This window comes from Epinephelus moara, chromosome 10, assembly GCF_006386435.1.
Source record: "Epinephelus moara isolate mb chromosome 10, YSFRI_EMoa_1.0, whole genome shotgun sequence".
Lineage (NCBI taxonomy): Eukaryota > Metazoa > Chordata > Actinopteri > Perciformes > Serranidae > Epinephelus > Epinephelus moara.
In genome coordinates this window covers 15,844,685-15,866,496 of record NC_065515.1, presented here as the reverse complement: position 1 = coordinate 15,866,496, position 21,812 = coordinate 15,844,685, and the positions used below count along the sequence as shown (strand labels likewise).

Here is a 21,812-nt window from a genome sequence, read left to right as displayed (position 1 = left end):
ACTGACTGACCACTGTCTGCTGGTGGTACTAAATGGATCTCCACAATTGAATAGAGGCCTAAGTGTGTGGTAAATGCTCTCAATGGGTAAATGAATTTGCGGGTTAACTCGCCCTAAGAGCGTTTAGATAAGGCAAAAATAATAAAAACACCTACAGCACATATTTTTCTTTTGATATATCGAAAACAAAGTTTAGCTGAAAATCTTAACTCTCACATTCATCACCGCAGGCCCGCCCGGTCGGTTAAAGAGAAACGCACTCGCAGATAACCCAAAGACAATTCAGCTTTATTTTCCTCATATAGATTTGACTGTACACGGTTCATACCATTACACAGAAGGCATAAATGAATAAATTCAGTGCTCTCTTTTACATCTTTTTCAAAGACACATGGCAATAATAATAAATAGCGCTCATGAAACAAGACGATCAACACGTTTTCAAACTGTACAAAATTTACAACAATTAAGATGCAAACTTCTGAGGCAACACAGACGTAACAAAACTGTAGTGGTATAATGTGTTTGTGGATGATTGACTGAACACTTCAGATTACAGCCCGCAAATCTCACAGTTTATAGATATGAAGTAGGCTACCAGTGAAACACTTACTGGGTATCTACTGGTATGTAGAAGGGGAGAATACTGGGAATAATTTGCAGTTAGGGTGGAGTATAGAAAGGACTTAGCTTGGTCATGAAAAACTGTTGTTTGGTTCCCAAGAAACAGCAATAACTTTTAAAATAAATTAATATACCGCAACATAATGTCACTGAACTATCAACACTGTTACCTTCTTTTTTTCCAAACCCCTTTAATCCCCAAACCTATTGTCATCTTGCCCTGTACCGTTGTTTTAATCCCAGTATAGCTATACAATAAGTATTTCATTGATATCATGTATTTCCTCGATCATTATGCTGCAGTCTGCAGGCTGTAGTCCAAAGTGTTACCCCGATTTTCTTAATGGTGTTACTTTCTGTTTGTTGGTTTTTCTGGCTCTTAAATAGAGTGCTGCAGGGATGATGTTTTGTTTTTTTAGTAGGCCGACACGAAAGTTAGTGTCGCCCTAATTCCGTCATCAAAATGCCTATGGTATTTTTCCAATGGATTCAGGATCATTGCAAAAAATAACCTCTATGGCAAACAAAAGTTTAAGACTTACACGTTTTGTTCAGCAAGATAATCTTAACAAATCAACACCACTTTTATGAGTTTTGAAGCATAAATGCGATCGCCAGAAGTCAAAAGCTATTGTAGACACATGACTTAAGGTCACCACCACAACGAGGCTCTAAAACCACATTTCGCATGATGACGTTTTCTAGTCTCATTCAGCCACCTTTTTTTAGGACACCTAAAGGCTTCAGAATTCAAGAGTGGGATATTTACTGATGCATTTTATGTCGTAGAACAAAACGTGAAAGTCTCTTAAGCTTGTTGTAACCACAGACCTTATTTTAGGCAACTAACCAAAAACCCATTTGAAAAACCACTGGCTTCGAGACAGAAGAGAAGAAAGCAGGAGTGCAAAAATGCTAAGTCATTTCCGGGTTTTAGGCTTCATTCCTGCGCCACTCTATAGGATGCTCTGGTTAAAAAAAAAGGACTTGGCAATTCTTCATGAAAAGGTGACCACATATATAAGATTTCTTTTCTTCAGAAATAAGAATGAGGATGTTTTTAATAGAATAGCTACTGGTTCTGACATGCTCAACAGGTCAGTCAAACTATTTTTTGCCGTTACAGCTCAGAGAAAGTTTGTATTTCATGAGACTTTTTTGTGAATCAGTCTCCTGTGTCAGTTGTTGTGTGTGTGTGTGTGAGGGGGGTTTAAGATGGAGCTGATGTGGCCTGAACTGTAAGAAACATATCAGCCCAGCAGTCATGCCAGCACTGAAGCAACAGTAGGGTGATAGTGGGGGGCTCTGTGGTAATCCCTCTGACATGGAGGCCAGGCAGAGGGAGAACAGATTGACAACACATCTGGGGTCAGTAAGTAGGTTGATAGCAGGCAAAGCTAGAGCTCTGTTGGACTGAGTAGATTACCAAGAGAAGCCTGGAGCAGACTGAGGAAACAGGGGGAGCCAACACAAAGGGACTTTTTACTCCTGCTAATACTTGTTGGTGTTTCGAATGTCAAATTAATGTTGCATAACCATCTAATTTATAACATCTGCAAAGGAATCTGCATGTCTTATTAATGGACATCCGCTCGTCTTACATCTGTGCATTCAAAAAAATAAATTAATAATAATTTAGACGTGTGATATATTAACTTGAGTCAAATTTTTCCAGAACCCTAAACTTCTTGACTGTTCTCCAACACTTGAGCTTTGATGCCTGGCGAGTCTAGAAACAGATCATTTAATACTGACGGACGTCCGTTCTCAGGCAGCTTTTACACAGACAAGAACAAGTCAAGCACCTATAAATATAGAAGAGAGACCTGCTGTGTAGCAAACAGAGTTCGCCCTCATTCAAACAGAGGAGACATCGGTTTCTACGGACAGACGGACAGACAGACCAACGGCCATCTACTTCCTAATAACTTGTAAGCTTCAGCAATACATTTAAAAAACATCAGCATGGTTCAAAATTCACACTTGTGCCACTGTTCTTGTAAATTTCTCTCCCAATGAAACACTGTGTTTTTGCCTTGTGCATATGTCTCTCCTCTTTTTCTCTCTCGTCCTCTCTCTGCATTCCTGTCCATGTGTGTAGAAAAAGAAGAGGAGAGTAAAGTGCATCGCCAATGTAAAAGGCTTTGATATGGCCAGACAGCAGTCCTACTCATCATGAATCAGAAGCATGCAGGTGCCTCCTGGGTCTCATAGGGACTTTGACCTAGATTGTAGCCCTATTGTTGTAGCTGTTAGACAGGGATGGTTTATTTTGGGGGCGACAGTATCACCTCCCCTGTGAGCATTAATCCACAGAGTCTCATTCTCAAAGTGAAAGAACAAAATAAAGTCAGATGATACCAAAAATTGTATGATACAGGGTTGATTTTGAACATTCAGCGGTGTGGAGGTGTTCTTCACTGCTTTTGTCCGGACTACACATCTGGACCCGGTTGTTTTCTCACCGTCACGACTGCTGAGGGAGTCACACATTTCTTCTCTTCCTTCTCCTCTTCACCCAAAGTCACAAAACGTACCAGTCTTAGAGGGTGAAAGAAAGAAATGTAAAAAGCCTTGTGAGTCTGTTTTATCCCCACAGCGATCTTCTGTCGTGTTCTAGATTCAAAACTGGGAATGGTCCATCTCGTCCAGCCATGACGCAGGGCTGGTGGGGAAGTCGGGGTATCCCGTACTGCTGCCTGTGGAGAGGTCTGAGGTGGGGCCCCCTGCCATGGCCCTCAGAGCCTGTCCCACGCCGCCCGGCCCGCCCTGCGCCACCAGACTGTCCATGCTGAAGCCCAGATTGTTGAGGAGAGGGGTGTGGCCGGGCAGAGAGGCGATGGAGGAGGGCGACTGAGGGAGACCGTAGGGGCTTCCTGCTCGGATGTCGTGGTAGGGTTGTCCTGCTGCGTCGACAGAGAAGCCGCCGTTCAGAACTGCACTGTTGGTCACATCACCGACACTCCCGTAAAGCCCGTTGGTGTGGCCGAGATCTGACAGGACCTGGTCGTCTGTAGTGGAGATACCATCACTTAGCATGAGGGGCGTAAAAACTTTAACATTTCAACAGAGCTGTCGACTGCAAGAGCATTATATAGTTGTTATATTTCAATACAGTTAAGTGCTTTTATGAGTAAGATTTATTGTGGCAACATTATGTGAATTTCACAGGTACAGTAAGTGGACTGCTGAGCCACTGCTAAGTATCTGACAAGCGTTTGAGTTTTGTTGGTGAGAAAGGATGTGCTTCACTTTCTTCTTGAACAAAGGAGGTCTGTATGTGTGCAATTACTGCAGCACAAAATATTTGTTTCCATATCAATCCCTCCCCCGAGCCGCTTCAATAACAACAATGCCCCAGAGCGCTTTCTCTCTAATTGACTAAAAGCTTCACATGCTTTATAGAGTTTCTGTCACCATGTTTTCATTTCTCATAAAAATGGCCTTCTTTTTAAAAGTGGCTTGAAGACTTTTATGACTACCCAAAACGGGTTTTGCGGACATTAAATAACACAGGGATGTCTAAAATGTCGTTTGCATCCCACTAAGAAGCCTCTCTCTTTTGCAATAAGCTCCATCATGGCGACAAACGGAAACAGGAGGATGCGTCAGCGGCTGCGGGGACGTGTGAGGGGAATGCGAAATGAGAATGCCATTTTGGATTTTCCTGACACCGTGCACCGAACAATGCAAGAAAACAAATGAATTGCCATAAAGACACATTCATGTGCTGCTGCACCGTATCATTTAGCAGCTTGTAGGCTCCCTTGATCCCATTAACACGACAGCATGACTGACAACTCCCTTTCAGGAATCTCTCTCTTTAGTAATTACAGATATGGACTCAGTTAAAGTTTTCCACACAACACGTACCTCTGAAGCTGAGTTCACTGTCACTGAGTCCTGCGTCGTCGGCCGAGCTTTCCTTCTCTACTTTAGTTCCTCCTCTGCTGCGTTTAACACTTTTGTAAAACTGAGTCCAGCGATGTCGACCTGCATCTTTCTTCAGGCGCTTTTCCTTTGCTCGTCGGTTCTGGAACCACACCTGACACAGATAATAACAATTATCGTTATCCAAAATCCAGTCCAATCCCAATTTAGTTATAAAACACTTTTAAAAACAACAAGAGTTGTACAGTGCTGTACCATCAATAAATAGCAAAAAACATATACACATCACAATAGAAAAACAAAGGCCAGTTTAAAAGTCAAAAGGACAATAATATAGAAAGGCAACACTTAAAATGTTTGGGTGCTGCAACTTAAAAGGCGCAAACTCCCCATGTGCTTCGACCTTGACCTTGGATCATTAAGTGAAAATAAAAACTGATAAAATCATCATGAATTATTTTTTTTTGTCATTAAATTGGAATTATTCAACATTTTTATGATCTTCAAATCTTAAAACTATTTAGTTTGACACAAAATAGTTGTGAACACATTGGAATACATGGTGGAATACCTAACCACCTCTAAAATAATTTCCTGATTCTCATCTAAATAAACTTCAAAAAACACTGTTCAAAATAGTGGTGCAAAAAGATTCACAACTGAATATTAAATAAACAGAAAAAGAAAATATCGTTGAAAGAAATGTTAAAGCTGACCATAGAGTAAAGTAAAAAATATTAAGTTTGAGATATCATTAAGATGTGTTTTATCGTGTCTTTGTTCATCTTTTAAATAAAATGAAGTCTTTTTAGCTCCAAAGTCTGATAATAAAGGCTTGTATACTGGTTTTACATGATCTGTTTTTATAATGAACATTAAGTAGCAACCTAAGGAGCTCAACTTGTAGTCAGGTCGTATGGGGCAAACACATTTGTGATAATTATTAAAAATAATCAGAGTGACATGATGTTGTCTTTTTGCTACTGCTTTTTGTCGACGTTGCAGATAACAGAGAGCCTTTTGCAGGAATATGGACAATAGACAAAATCCTCTACCTGCACTACTCTCATGTCCAGCCCCGTCTCCGAGGACAGCTGCTCTCTGACGTGGCGTGCCGGCTTCGGCGAGTTTTTGTAGGCACTTTTGAGGGTCTCTAGCTGCTTGGCCGTGATGGTGGTCCTCGGTCGCTTGGTCCCCGCCTCTGAATCATCTGAAAACATCATTACAAGTGTGAGTGACTTCTTCTTACATTCATCACGTTGCCTTAACAGCCGGTGCCCCTCGGCCTTTGCGTGGAGTGTATGCGCGTTAAATGAAGTGAATGGTCATGTATGGAAGTGTATTATTGTCCTTGTGCATCTGTCCCACTCCCACAGCAGAGGACATAAATCTACACAGCCTGAGTGCCAGAGGAATGTAGTTATTGGGGCCCCACCATATAAGAGCATAGCTTCACTTTACATAATCAATCAGAGATGCATGGAAATCTCAGAGGAGAGGGAGGGAAAGAGACAGCATACACACCCAGACGACAAACAACATAGATCCACAGTCAGTAGTCATTTCATTGCATTACACAATGTACATAGCTTCATCTGTCACATCCTCTGCTGTGATTCTGATTTAGTAAAGGCTGACTCACACAGGCCGTGTCTGACTGTATGGATATAAATGAGTCATAATCGTTTAAACAAATCTTTTTAAGTAAAGTTTCAGCCTGTATTTTTCCTTTCAATTGACTGGATTTTAGCTGATGTTAATATTTTGGATGCATCCCAACCTACCGTTTTGTTTTGCAGTCTCATAATCCACCTTGCACACCAGCCTCCCATCCTCCATGAGGTAAAACTCGTCCCCGGTGGCCAGTTGCCGGCTGCACATGATACAGGCGAAGCAGTGCAGGTGATACACAAAGTCCTGCGCCTTCCGCACAACCTGCGTCGGAGGGATCCCCTGTTGGCATGATGCACATTTTGTTCCAAAACGCCTGCAGGAAAACATGAAGAAGAGAGCTGCCATTAGAACATTAAATGCAAAACACCAGCAGGGTAGACTGACATCCCTCTCCTATTTATGCCCACTTTACAGGCTGGTGGAGATAGCGAGACCAACCTAGATTAAAATTTCACATGCCAGACAGATATTTCTTCAACTGCAGCCAAGAATGATGGCACAGTGTCTGTATTAATAGAAGCTCCAGCTGTTGTGGAGAGAAAAATCAGCACTGGACTGCATTTCTGTTAACGATAGACCTGTCCGCAGGTTGATGGATGGAGACGATCAATGCACTGTGTGGCGTGTGCACGCCTGTGTGAGTGTGTGTGTGCATGTTTGCATGTTTATGTGTTTGCAGATGAAGTCCTGAAAGCTAAGGAGGAGGAGGAGGTGAAGGAAGAGGAAGAAGAGGAAAAAGAGGAAGAGGAGGAGGAGGAGGGGTGCTCACAGTAAACACACCCTGAGGAGAACCAATAAAACACTGACTCAGGAGAGGCTTTAAATCACACAACCAACCCACAGAAATAAAAAAGAGCAAGGTGAAGCCTCCAAATCACTACCGGGAAGCATACACCACTGAATCTGTGCGTTTACACATGTGTGTATCTCTGTGTTTATGTATGTACATGTTCTCCAGTCACACGTGTCCCTCGCCACAGTTGGAACATGCAAACGTCTCCCTGCCGTCCCCCGGGGTCGGCTAATACAGTTAGCTCTCAGTTAAGACTCCAGAGCTCTTTAGGTCTCATTCAAGCTTTGAGCATTAAAACCTTTCAAACATGATTTAGTAAAAAGCTTGGATCTGCTGATCCTGTTTTGGATAAAAGTCAAACTCAATTTTCTTCTGTAATGCCTCAGAAATCCAATCGTTAGAAAGAAAGAAAGAAAGAAAGAAAGAAAGAAAGAAAGAAAGAAAGAAAGAAAGGAGAGAGTGAAAACGGAAACAGAAAAGGAGTTTTTGAGTTCTTGTACTGATATTTTTGTTTCTCTCATTATGTCAGCAGTACGAAACGGTCAGTAAAAATGGAAATTATGAATACATATGAATATTATCTGCATCAACATATTTTTCAGTTCTGAAATAAATCAGCAAATAGTCCACTGAGTTGCCTTGAGCTTACTAATGGTATCATTTTATATCAGAAAATGATAGCTGTTTAATACAAAATCATTTTAACGATTAGAAAATAATTTTTAATAAAAAGGGGAAAAATAAATACTATTTGAAAAATTATGATTAATGCCATACCATATCAAAATATTGAAAAAAAATGCTGGATATTATGGTTTATAATTTTATAATAAATAATAAAATGTACTTAAAGATAAAACCTTACTGTAAAAACAATTTAAAAATATATCTTCTTTCATTATAATAAAGCATGCTTTTCTAAAAAAAAAAATTTTTAAAAGGTAACTGTTTAAATTCCTAAAAAAGAAAAGAAAAAAAGATGTAAGCTAAAGGGGTAATGCTAACATGCTAATAGCACGTAAGTAGGCTAACGATTTAAGCTAATATTGCTAGTTTCATTTTATACCAGATAAAATATAAACCAGTAGGTTATTTTGTAGATATCGAATATAGACAAATTAATTAAAGACTTATCTCCCTCAGTTACACAGTATACAGTCACATTAGTTACTGGTAAAAATGACCAAAATGTAACTTTCCGTCGGTGCAACTAAGCTAATGTTAGCTTGTTTGAATTTCATCCTGTTGATGTTAGTCGTATTTCCGGTCACAGTTCAGGTCAAGAAACCAGCTAATTATTTAGCTTAATTATGAAGTCATATAAAAGTAAATATCAAATATAGACAAATTAATTAAAGACTTATTCCCTCAGAATCAGTTATATGGTATACAGTCATATTAATTAGTGGTAAAAATGACCAAAATGTAACTTTCCGTTGGTGCAACTAAGCTAACGTTAGCTTGTCTGAATTTCATCTTGTTGACGTTAGTCGTATTTCCGGTCACAGTTCAGGCCAAGACACCAGCTAATTATTTCAGAGAGCTGAACGTTAGCTTAATTATGAAGACATATAAACGTGAATAACAAAGCCAAATAATAAAAGACACTGACTTGAAAAAATCCTCTTTGCAGTAGACGCTTCCTGCCCGGGAGAAACATTTGTCCGCCAGCGGAGTCTGACAGTCGGCGCACTTGAGGCACTTGGAGTGCCAGTGTCTGTCCAGCACCTTCAGGATGAACTTGTCCAGGATGTGCTGACTACAGCCGGCACACTGAGGGATCTCTGCGGGGGAAACAACAAAACACACACAGAGACAGTGAATAAAGACAGAGGTGAGCAACCCATGATATCCACAGAAATAAATGCTTTAATGCACGCGTTATTAAACAGTAAAATAACAACAGTTTCATTAACGCTTACATGAATTTAAATCTGAATTTGCGCATTAAAACAAGTGAGTTTTCCCTCCATCATGTCCCAACCTGCAGCTCAGTCCTCACAATATGTCAAGTGATACATTTATATTATTAGTTGTATTAAATTATATGATATTCAAAGATACAAGATGCATTTTCAAAAGCTTTTATCAGTCTAATATTTTAATTTAGATGATGTAATTTTAATTTTAATTAATAAAAGGACCAAGAATTTAAAATAAATGCATCACAAGGTTGATCATATAACCTTGTGATGCATTTTTTTTTTTTAAATCTTGGTCCTATTTGTTTTTTGAATGTTATTTTTATTATATTTTTGACCCGCTTTTGTCTCGCTGCTTTCTTATTTTTAATCCTTATATATCGTGTTATTAATTAGGTTTTTTTTTTGTCTTTAATAATAATATAATAATAATAATAATAATAATAATGATATTTGAAAAAATAAATAAAATTGTCTGCTAACCTTTGTATTTAAAGCGCTTTGTAAAAAGTGTCCGTCACTGTCCAAGGTGCTGAACTCGGAGCTGTTTCCCAGCAGTGCAGAGATACTTATTTTTAATGATATTTTCTTAATTTATTTTTCATCATTATTGATTTTGTTACACAATTCTGTACCTCTGAAGCCTGGTTATTTTTCTAGATGGTTTTATAGGAGCTATATGTTGGGGTCAAGGCGAGATTCACAAAAAGACGAGACGAGAAAAACACATCTGGGATGCAGCAGCAGACCACATGTGCACATCTACAGAAACAGGGACCATACAATATCTAACCTTCCTTCACATAATTCTGCAGCGGCATCGATTAACTACTACAGTAAATTACAAAAAAAGAAATTTAATTCATGAACCAGTCAAATATGTAACTATAACAAAATACACATTTCCTCTCAAAGCTGAACCCTCACAACCAGATACCTTAATTTAGTCTATTAATATACTGCTACCATTTTAAAGACATTTAAGTGTCTTTACACATAATTAAAGGCATCCTTTAACAGATAATTATTTAACAGAGATTTATATCATGAAAAAGGCCTCCTCCCATCATCTAAAAAACAACCTTTAATCATCTTTAATTATTCTGTAAATGGCAGTGCATTTATATTTACTAAATTGTCTCTCGCGGCTTCACTTAGTCAAACATCCACATGATATCCGATAATGAAAAATCAATATGGAGGAGAAATGGACAGAGCAAACGTCAGAAAACACCCAGCAGCTATAAACACACACACTCACACACACTGGCTGCGGCGGCGAGGCTGTTTACTGTCGAGACAAAACATCATCTAACAATAACCGCCTTAATCTCATCACAGCACACAGTCTGCAAAGAAACACACAAAGCTCCCGGTTAATGCAACATGGAGGTCTGAGCAGCCTGCACAGGATGTGGACACGCGTTTTATATATTTAAAATGTGTGTTTTTGCATTTTTGCAGCTTTAATTTGAGGCATTTGTGGCTAAAATTAAATATGTTTAAATCAGTGGAAAAAGCATATTAATATTTTTGATTAGGTGTCGTTTTTCTGAGGGAGGAGGGAGGGATGCATGTTGCAGAAAATATCCGGCCCAAGCGATGCACACAGTAAATAGAGCAACATTCCTGCACAGACACAGACACAGGATCATCGGCTGCACTGGCCTTTTCCCACCTTGATAGTGAGTCAAGTCGCACATGGATAATAGAAAAATATATTTGGAAAGAGGTGCACTGATCTTGTTTTTTATGTGAGGAGAAATTAGAGTCGTTTTAAATATCTGGAGATAAGTGGTGGGTGGATGAAGCTGAGCGAAACCGAGAGAAGTGGTGCTGAAAGGACAGCAGCACGATCTTGGCAGAGGGTCCACTGTCCAGCTCCTGTGTGTGTGTGTGTGTGTGTGTGTGTGTGTGTGTGTGTGTGTGTGTGTGTGTGTGTGTGTATGAGAGAGAGAGAGAGAGAGAGAGAGTAAACCTCGTGTGTCCAGGAGGTCTTCATATCTCAGTATCAGTTGCCACCACTCCACTCCTTCAATTCACTCCGACCATCCAGTCTCATCGCCTCCATCATCCCACACACAAGAAGTGAAACACATTTTCAGAGAACTCCAAACTGCTTTAACAGGGTTTTTTTTTTCCTCTCCCCTCCCCTATATAAGAATAAGTGCACTCTGGCAGCCTCTCATACTTTCAATTGTCGAATGATTTGTGGTAATTAAACGTGAGGTAAACACTTTATATCCCAGACTAATAGCCTGCAGGTTAAAGTTTGGGTGTAATTGCCCTGAGTCAGCAGAGCACTCTGTCCACGGTGTAGAATAAATGTTTAGATAAATTCGCTGTTGCTTTTATTCCTGGAATAATCCAGGTTTAAATCCAGGATGAATGCTGGTACCGCAGGGGGCTGAGTGGCAGGATCCTTATCCAATCTTTTAATCTGCCTCGATTTATAAAATTAAAGAGCATAAGCCGAGCACATACAGTCTCTTTTTTCATTTAAATACTTTGCTGAACAGGCTGCGAGGGACTCCAAATGGCACCACCTGTATTTTTGTTACACTGAACAGTAATGTGCCACAAATAAAACAATTATTCTGTATTTTTGCGGTAATTTAGAGGCCATTAACTTAAATATTCAGAGCTACAACACATTTTATTATGAGTGTTTTGAAACCAGGGAGCACTCTATTAATTATCTCCCTGTGTTATCAAATTTTGTTTTTGTTTTTAGCCTATTAGAGTAGGTCCATCTGTACATTTGAGCACCTCGCCTCTGAATAATTAGGTCAGAGCAGAGATGTATCCCATTGCACTTCTATCTTGATTGCACGATCAGATTATGAAGGGCCTGGGACAGATTAACACGCCGGGACGAACAGATGTAAGGTAATTCTCGCCTTTGATGCTTAAAGGTAGAAACTACAATGGGATGCTGCAGAATAACTGTGATGAATATCTGTTAAATAGTGGCCAAAACGAATTATTTATATCATTCTTAATTGCAAAACATAAAAACAGAAATATAGGCCTTGTATCAGAGGCGAAATCGACTAAATAAAACGTATGAGGCGTTGATTTGACCCAGTAATGCGTGTCAATCAAAGTCAGTGTGTGTTTGTCTGATGGGTGATGACAACTGCGTCTGATCTCTTGACCATGCAGGCTCGTTTACAAATTAACAGCTGCCTCTGAAGGCTCACTGTGAGCCCAGCAACCTGACAGAGGATGCAGCAAAGTTTGAGGCCAAACTGGAATATTAAAAGCTGTTTTTTTAAATAAGAGAATTATTATTTCATCCTAAGTGCCATCCTTTGCACTGTGAGTGTTGCAGCCTATTGCAGAGCCCGGCGAGGCTGCAAAGATTCATGGACATGCGGGATGGTCTCTGCTTGGCTCTGAGGCCAATAATTAGTATTATTTAAGACGTCTATGCTCGTTGAAATATAAGCAGCATGACACATCATTGGCCTGTACGTGACAGTCTAAGACAGAGAGGTTCAGCCTCCTCTCTTCATCCTCATCCTCGGCCGAGTTACTGTAACTGAACCCCCCTCTCCCTTACAGCCAAACCCTGCAGGACAGGTTGCACCCGCCAGCCGCTTTCCACACTGATAATCGACACCAAAAAAAAAGGAGGGTAAAAAATGTCTTACGTTGCAGTGGCACTCCGAGAATCTCCGGTAAACTCTTTACAGGACTCTCTGTCGGTAGGACCGCCGCACTTTGCATCATCGTGATCCAAACCGGGAGACAAACGCACGCACATACACCCGCAACACGGTGGGCGCACTCCCCCGTCCTGTCTTCTGGAGAGAAACAAAAGTATGATGCTGCTGATGATGAGGCCTCTCTCCTTCCTCTCTGCAGGCTCTCTGTCCTCGCTGTCCCCCCGTCAAGCCTCTATCCCTGTTATGCCTCTATTCCCGGGATGATGTCCGTGCCGTGCCGTGCCGAGCTGTTTTGGAGTGAATCAGACAGGCTGCTCGGTCCATTCAGCGCTGCAGGGGCGGCGGGGCCTGACGTCACCGCGGCAGAGGCTCACCGGGGGCCAATGGGAGCGCAGGAAGAGGAGGCCCCCGGGGGCGGAAAGCATCCTCCATAGGTGTACAAGCAGAGGAGGAGAAAGCGAGAGGAGGAGAGGCGTCTAACATGGTATATGAAAATGTCTCCGGAGAGGCGGGACCTTGTTCCTGTGGAGACCATAAATAGCTCACTGCAGTGGCTCCTGGAGGGGCCCCGGGCCAGCAGGGCTCCTTCTGGTAAGAAGGCGGAGAAGGAGGAGGAGGAGGAGGGTGGGGGTGACATCCATGCAGCCAGGAAAACGAGGAACAGCTCACTTTTGTTTTGGGAATTAACAATAAGAGCATTCATAAAGAAAGGGGAGCTGTCCTTAAAGGTTTCACTGCTGCACATATCTTCCCCATGCACAAGATGCTTTAGACAAGATGCAAGTTTTTGTCATTGCACGTGGTTGCAAATATGAAAGGTGCATGTATAGGCTAGGCAACATGAAATAATATCTCCCACAAAATAGAAGGATATTCGTGCACACGTTTTCCCCTCTTGTCTCAGTTTAAATATCATTTCACAGTGAAAAGGTTTCACTCGGAGCAACAGTGAAACCACACACAGAAGTGTTATTATTGGACACATGTCTGAGTCAAATCCACAGCACCTTCACCTGCCTGAGCCGTGTACACTCTCCCGGCAGCGTGGCAGCAGCGCCCATCCAGCTGGATGTCTCTCAGCTCTCAGTGACAGGTAGGATTAGGAGTCTGGGCGCAGTCCTCCTGACACTGTTCATTTCAAACCCCATCGTCTGAGACTGCTCTCCCGGATAAGATATTCCCCCCGGAGGGCCGCTAGTTCAAGCTAGATGAACTCAATCTTCGCTTCCAATTTACTTCAAGCGTGGAAAGAAAAGCACACAGTGGTGCTTTCCCCCCGCCGGTCCGCCTCCAAACGCGGCGCAGGTAGTTTTCATCAACAGGGAGTCCGTCTGCAGGTCACACCACATCTGCACAGACACATCTGGATACACGCTTAACTGCAACCAGAGTTAATTTTGAACTAGAAATTAGGTTTCTAATTTTTTTTTTAATTTTACAAATCAATATTTTATTTATATAAATTTTAAATAATTTATTTGATACAATAATTATTATCATGTTATCAATTCAACACATTTCTGTGCCACAATTATAATTAAAATGACGATAATAATTATTTTTTTTAAAAAAGATGCTCTACATTTATTGTTAACCCCAGAAAATGTATGGAATTTTTTTTGTGTGTGGAAAAATATTTCCACTAAAGAATATATTTAAAGAAATTGGAATTCAATTATCAATGAACAATCTGCAGTGTGCAGAAAGTGTGTGCACAAATGACACAAATGAGTGTCCTCCAGCTTTGGGGGAAATAAATGAGATTTTGCGTGTGTCCATTTCAAACAAGACACATTGTCTTTGCTGCTACACTATGCTGATTTATCCTCATATCTGTTCCCGTATATTTCCATCGGACTGTTTATTCCATTGTCGCACACCGTTTATATACTGGAGGGACCCTCAATCCCATAAGCCGTGCGCCTTGTGTGGTTAATGTTTCAAATGTAATTTAGTAAAATGAAAACGCACATCAAGCTGATTAAAAAAGCAGGCATGGGATAATACTGGAATATTTTTTTTCTATCAAAGCGATTCAAAGCTGCAGTCTCTCAGGCCAGGTGTCCATCCATCCATCCATCCATCCATCCATCCATCTATGGCGTGCATGTGCAGCAAAGGAGTCATCTGGTCTTACTTTATTTTCATTATACACTTTTCCCCTCAAGATCATTCAATTTATTCAACTATTCAATTACTCTGATTGTTGGTATCGAGACCCCTTTAGCTGCCCTGGAAAACAATGCAGATAAAAATGCTCTTAACCTGTCAGCAAAGGGCAACACAATTAGAATAATTGACGGATGCAAAATGCAGAAAGAGAAAAGATGTGAGCCCGCACATCTGGTTTGGTGGGACACTAAATGGCGTTTTTTGCATCGTTAAATGAGATGGCACCAAAAAAAAAAAAAAAAAGTGGGATTGACAAAACGAATTGCAAAACAATGCACATCTGGATCCATCAAGAAAAATACACTGCACAAGATGACTGAAAATATTTAAAAGATGAGGTGATATATGAATAATTAGGCTGCAAAATCTATATTTTAATATTGACAAAATCCAACCAGTTGTTTACTGCTAGGCCCTCACGCATAAATCAGATTTAACAAAACACCAAATCATTTTTTATCCTTAAACAATGCACTCAAACACGAGAAAGCAGAGCAAGAATAATGATGAAATGATTAGAATAATAATGCACTCTCTGAGATAGGAGAAATGACGGATCTTTGTCCATGTGTAGGTGCTACTGTAAGAGAGAGGAAAAAAGCTGTGGAGGAAGCAGCTCTCGGGCAATAATTCACACAGAGGGCGACTCCTTTGCCACCGCTGTTGACCCAGCCACCTCTAATTAGATCTAATATTTCAGTGGACGAGTTCATTGACATGTGAGATTCACAGATCCATCTTACTGAGCAGGGAGTCAGAAATACAGAAACACATCCATCTGTGCAGGGAGAGCAAGCTGATAACACAGGTGTGTGTGTCACCCTGTGCTGTCATATCTAACTGTGCCTGTGCAGCAGGCCTGGTTTATCACGAGCCAAAACATCACATATTTAATGGGTTTAATTTATTATTTTTTATGTGTGTAAATACAGGATTTATGTATTAATATGTTGGATATTATTTCCAGTTATACAGAGGTCAATAAGCCACCCACACACACACACAAACAAAATCAAACAGCACAAGAGCACATGCACATTACAAATGGTGACAACTCCACACCGCACACTCACTTTGTGTGCAAATGACTGCAAAACAGCACTTACAATCCACCGTGACGGTTTTGATCAATAAAAAACAAAATGCATCACATCTCAACGACTTTACTTCAGAGCAGATGCATACTTTAGAGAACTGTAAATCCCCTCCATGCTTGCAGGATGAATATATAACACCACCGTGCAGACCTACCTAATCACCGCAGCTCGCCGGTGATTCTGAGGCAGACTGTCTCCTCCTCCTCCTCCTCTTCCTCTTCTCCTCCATGCCGCCGCTGAAGGGGGGTTTTTCTCAGCAGGATGAGCCGCAGCTCGCACAGAAACAGTCCACAATCTCCCCGGCTTCCACTGACAAAACAACATTAGGTAGCGATGGCACCGTGTCCCTAAGCATTTGGTCCGAAAGCAGGAGAGGAACAGAGAGAGGGAGAGAGGCAGAAAGCGAGGGGGGAAACCTTAGGAGAGAGCACGGAGGAGAAAATTAAATTGCACTTGTGGGGCAAATTCTATTAGGGAATAGTTATTGTCTCCTGACAGCTCCTGTCCATTTGGGTAATTAGTAGAAGAGATTGGTTGAACAAACGAAATCTATTCCCGTCAGAAATGATATTTTCCAATTCCCTGATTGAACCTGACCCTGTCGTGCTAAGACGAGGCGGTAATAGGCTCATTTGACTCAAATAACTCGTGCAACAGTCCAGCCAAGCCTGCCTGATGAAAGACCTGATGGAGGTTTTAAAAATAACCTGAGAGAGGAGTCTTATTATTTTCAAGACACCCTGCAGGTTTATAAAGTCTGCACTTGTCACAAACATTACAGAAAATTCCCAGTTTCATCATCATCAGTATTATTATTATATTATTTTCAGTGGTATTACTAAATCAAATGCACTGACAAACTCTGGAGGGTTTTTTTTCCTTTAATTTCTCTGGACAGCAAAGACATAATTCAGATATATTATCCAGTTTAATTTTAGTCCCGTGATTCACTGGCACCTGCCCAAGATGTTACCCTGCATGCTGCCCACTGCATGAGCCTACATAAGCCTGGAGAGTAAATTAATGAATGAAATCCTGAAAAAGTAGACTGCCTTGGAGCAGCAACGATCTTACACACATCCAGTGCAGAACACACAGGGTGAAAGCTGTTCTGGTATTTAAAATATATACATAATTGTATATAAGTGATGTGTGGTGTGTAGGAGTATGACTGTATGGGTGCATGTGTGTACATAGTTTTTATGTAAAAATCAAATATATAAATAGTTCTCCTCTTTTAATGTAAATTCTGAATCTCTTCAGTTATTAACTGTGAGCACAAATGTTTTTTGTTTTTTTTTAAATCAAGCTCAACAAAACTTGCATGTTAAGTTTGACTCATTCCTTTGTGACAGAGAAATGTGAGAAATGTGGGACCTATTGATCTGAAACTTGTAACCAATAATGCCTGAATGAGACTGATGAGTGCACAACAAGAACTATGACACAAAAAATCACAGGAAAAACCCCACATTAAACATATGTGCAAAATGTTAGTACTAGGCTCTGTATTTCTCACCACCATGGTTCTCAAAGACTTCCATTAACAGTTGTTTGTTCTACTGTCAGAGTTTGATCTGAGGAGGATTTCCTTCAGAGCCCTCAAGGTGAGGGTCTGACAGTTTCCCAAAGGTAACCTTTTTTTCAAGGGTGTACTTAATTCCATTTGGATTACAAATCTCAGAGGACTAACCAAGACACAACAAACAGTACACACATGGACAGATTACTAAATGGGTCTTCACCTGCAAAATGTCACTTAAAGTAACATGTACTGACCAGGAAGAGACTCAAAAAGACCACAAAGAGATGCAAACTCACTACAAAAATGGGCAAAACAACCACAGGGATACATGAAATTAATACAACGCGACACAAAACCAAAAGAGCAAAATCACAAAAAAAAACACAAGAAAAATGCTTAACGACTACAAAGCCACAAAACCACCATAAAATCTGTGTCTTCCTCCTGTCTGCATATCTGTGCCCAGGGGCCCATTGTCTCATGAGTACATCTCAATTTAAAGTTGACCGCCAGCTAATTTTTGTCTACCTGAGACACTGGATGCTTACATAGGTGTAGATTTTTGGGGGGGACAGAGGAGACATGCTCCCCTTAATATTTAGAACAGGTGCATCTGTGCCCCGAGCCCCCTTGGAAGAAGTGGCAGTAACATGACAGTAGCAGAGGATTTTTATTTTTTGACATCATTAACAAAAAGGCACAAATAAGTTCATGAAAATTCACCAGAATGCAGGGCATTAAATGTTTGATGCTTAAAATGATCTGGCAGAGGAACCACAAAGCCCTCGTTTCATATACAAAGCCTATGTCCTACATGCTGAAGTGCTGTATTTTACCATTGACATTAAAAAAAAAAAAAAAAAGATTAAACAAACAATAATTAAACAAAGTCTTATCAAAGCCATTTATAACTCAAGATTTCTCGTGGAAAGCGAGGAGTGAATCTTCCCACTTTCAATGACAGGAGCAGAGTGGAGTGAATCTTCCCACTTTCAATGACAGGAGCAGAGTCAGCTGAGTGAATGAAAACAAAGTGACTGACAAGTGTTGGATCGTCTCCAACGTCATTACCTTCACTTCCTGTAAGCTATATGCTAACACTGAAGGAGGAGGGGGGGAGACCGGAGCATAAAAGACCAGAAACAGAAGAGAAGAGAAGAAGTAAAGGTCAGATTTGTGTTGAAATTAAAATAGTGCAGTGGAGCATATTATCAAGCCCTAAATGCAGTTGATAGTAGGAGGTTATTGATCCTCCCTCCCTCCTGTCCACACTCCTGCACTATCTGCCGTGCACAGATGAACTGCAAGGACTCCCAATTTGCTAAAAATCAAAGATACTTCTCCTTGAAGTCATTGAAAACACACACAACAGGTACACAAACCAACATGGGAGGACACGCAGTCACACAGCTGGACAGATATTGATTGTAAACAGGTTGGAAACAGACAGAAATACACGCTCCCGGTTTGTTTTGGTTGATTACTGTCCGACTGGCAGTGCAGCAAAGTGACAGCCTCATTGGGACAAACAGCATCCCAGCACACTGATGGTGAGATGAGACGTTTGGGAGATCAGCAGATGAGCGTCCACATGAAGGGGGAGGGAACAGAGCAGTAAAATAAGATGGATCTGACCCTACTTGACTCCTGCCTTTTAAAGGCTGAATGTTTAAAACTGAAAGGAGATCTGGCTTAGTTTGGATGTGATATATACCAACACCATATATTAACCTCCTTTTCATAATTTATTCACCCCCCCTCACTCTCCTTCCCTTCTCTCTCGCTCTGTCCACAGCAGGAAGCTTTATAGTATTATTAAAGTCAGAAAGAGAGATGACAGAAAAATGCATCAGGCCCCTCCTGCATTTTAATATCAATACCGGAGGGGTAATAAACATCGAGGCAGAGAGCATACAGGAGAGGAGCGACTATAAAACCCTACATTGTCTAATTTATGGAAGACAACAACAGGGCAGCAAGGTGAGGTTTTTACCCTTCACTCCCTGCTTTCATAACACAACAACGTCTCAGTGCACCACATTTGTTTTGCAGTGAATAAACACAGGAAAAGTTCTGAAGAAAGTAATCCGGAATCTCTGAGTGAATGCCACATAATGAACTGGACATTTTCAGTAAAACGGAAATTACAAAAAGAAGTTGATCTGCTGTGGACGTTTATATCATATGAGCTTCATCGACAGATATCCAGTTATTGTTCAAATTTCTTCTCTTTTTAAATTTTTCTTAAGCACTTTAAGGACTTCTTGTCCACACTGGCTGAAAAGTTGAGTTTCAAAGTTTGTTCTTGACCTTCAAGGTTTTATTATAGCTGTGACTGTTGATTTGTGATGCTGTATTTCTCTGCAACCAATTTACTATAAACAATGCTGGCCATTATTCCAGCACTCTGGCCTGGTAAGGCAAGGTAAGGTAAGGTAAGGTACGGTACAGTGCGGTACAGTGCGGTACGGTAAAATATGATAGAGTACTGTACGGTATGGTATGATACAGTGCAGTACGGTAAGGTATGGTACAGTATGATACAGTACAATAAGGTAAGGTAAAGTAAGGTATGGTACGGTAAGCTAAGGTAAGGTAAGGTAAGATACGGCACAGTATGATAAGGTAAGGTAAGGTACGGTACCATGAGTTAAGGTAAGGTAAGGTAAGTGAAGGTAAGTGAAGGTACAGTACGGTACGGTATGGTGAGGTAAGGTAAGGTAAGTGAAGGTAAGGTACAGTATGGTTCGGTACGGTATGGTACAGTACAGAGCGGTAAGGTAAGGTAAGGTAAGGTAAGGTAAGGTAAGGTAATGTAAGGTAAGGTAAAAATTTTATATCCCTGAGGGGCAATTTGAGATACAGACAGTACTCATTAGTACAGAAAAACAGACAGTATAACACATAACACACAGAAACCACTATCACACACTGTCAGAGGTAAATCATGGACAATTAGTGGTCACTGCTGGTTAAGATAAACGATAGCAGACGGGACAAAGGACGATCTGTAATGTTTAGTGCTACATTTAGGGAGGCAAAACCTCCGCCCTGATGGAAGCATTTGAAATTCCATATGGAGGGGATGTTGAGAGCCTGAGCCTAATGTGTTGCTGATAACATTTAAGTTGCTATTGTTCATGTAATTTATTATTTTTACTTTTGAGGACTCTGCATATATTTTACTAGATTAGTGTTGTGGTAGTTAATGAGGTGGGTGTACTACCCGGTAGAGGCCTAGGTGGATTATGACAAAATGGGCACCTGGGCCTGGATACATAAAATTCCCCCTGGATTTGGTCTCTATAACTAATTCCTCCTTTCATGACAACTGTACAGTGGGTGAATATTTTTGGTAACTCAACTGTTTACATTTTATTAAAGCTTAAAGTTACATATGATTTGGGGTGGGACGCTTTGAGTGACAGACTGTCTGCTGATAGCATATTTGGCTTCTCAGTCAGATCCACCTCTCACTGCTCCACGGCGCCAGCCTCTCATCCAGATATGGACACTTATGGCTCCAAAAAAACAAGATGGTGCCCGCAGAAATGCCTCAAGGCTTTAAAACTTGAGTCCACAAACCAATGGGAGACGTCACAGTTGCTATGTCCATTGTTTTTACAGCCATAATGAAAACAACCCAATCGTCACGGGTGCACAATGCATCTTCAGATAGGTTGGACCACCAAGGATTCATCTATTGCATCCTCAAAATTCTGGGAAAGAAGGCAACATTTCTCAGCTACATTTGAAGGAGCCTTCAAAATGGGATAACCTTGGTTGCACCGCTGTGACAAAATCGGTCTTCAAATGCAGCTTTCCAAGGCTGCAGCCCCTGAATTGAGACACATCTTATGTTACTGACATGAATGACTAGGCTCTTTGACAAGAAAGTCAAAGTTAATAATGGTGACTTAAAGCAAAGGCTCTGGCTCTGGGCCTGGGCCCGGTAGGCCTGTTCGGTAATACACCCATGGGTAGAGGGAAAGGTTACTAAGGAGGAAGTGGGTAAATTCCTATATATTCCAATGGCTTTTTGGCTGATAGGTGGTATACTGTAAATGGCCAGTATACTCTCCACTGTATCACTGTTCATACACTTCTGTCACCACTTTGTTTCTTCTTGGCACGAGAGCTAATGTTACTAATTTATACTAGTTAATTTTTTACAATAGATCGTTATAATATGTTTATTTCGAAGGCCATCTTGCTGTAAAGTTAAGCTTGCAGCATAACTGTGCAACTACACACACAAGAGTAGCCCAACACCTAATGATTTTTCCTTTAAAGGGAAATTTCGGTTTATTTCAACCTGTCTCCTATCATCCTAAATTTGTTTCAAGTGACTAGTGACATAAAAATAATAGTTAGCATGTTAGCCGTTAGCCTAGATACAGCCGGGGCGCATAGTAGCGTCAGACCTGTTAAAACGTAAGTGAA

General features: G+C 40.8%; 1 protein-coding gene across 1 annotated transcript; it reads right to left on the bottom strand.

Moving 5' to 3' along the window:
• Positions 1-267: 267 nt before the first annotated feature.
• Positions 268-12,900, bottom strand: lhx4 (LIM homeobox 4). Its single transcript, XM_050055629.1, has 6 exons — positions 12,561-12,900; positions 8,595-8,766; positions 6,300-6,502; positions 5,571-5,725; positions 4,498-4,669; positions 268-3,635 (listed from the first exon to the last, which is right to left on the bottom strand). The coding sequence occupies exons 1-6, from the start codon at positions 12,637-12,639 to the stop codon at positions 3,247-3,249; spliced, it is 1,170 nt and encodes a 389-aa protein (XP_049911586.1). The 5' UTR covers positions 12,640-12,900; the 3' UTR covers positions 268-3,246.
• Between the last annotated feature and the right edge of the window lie 8,912 nt (positions 12,901-21,812).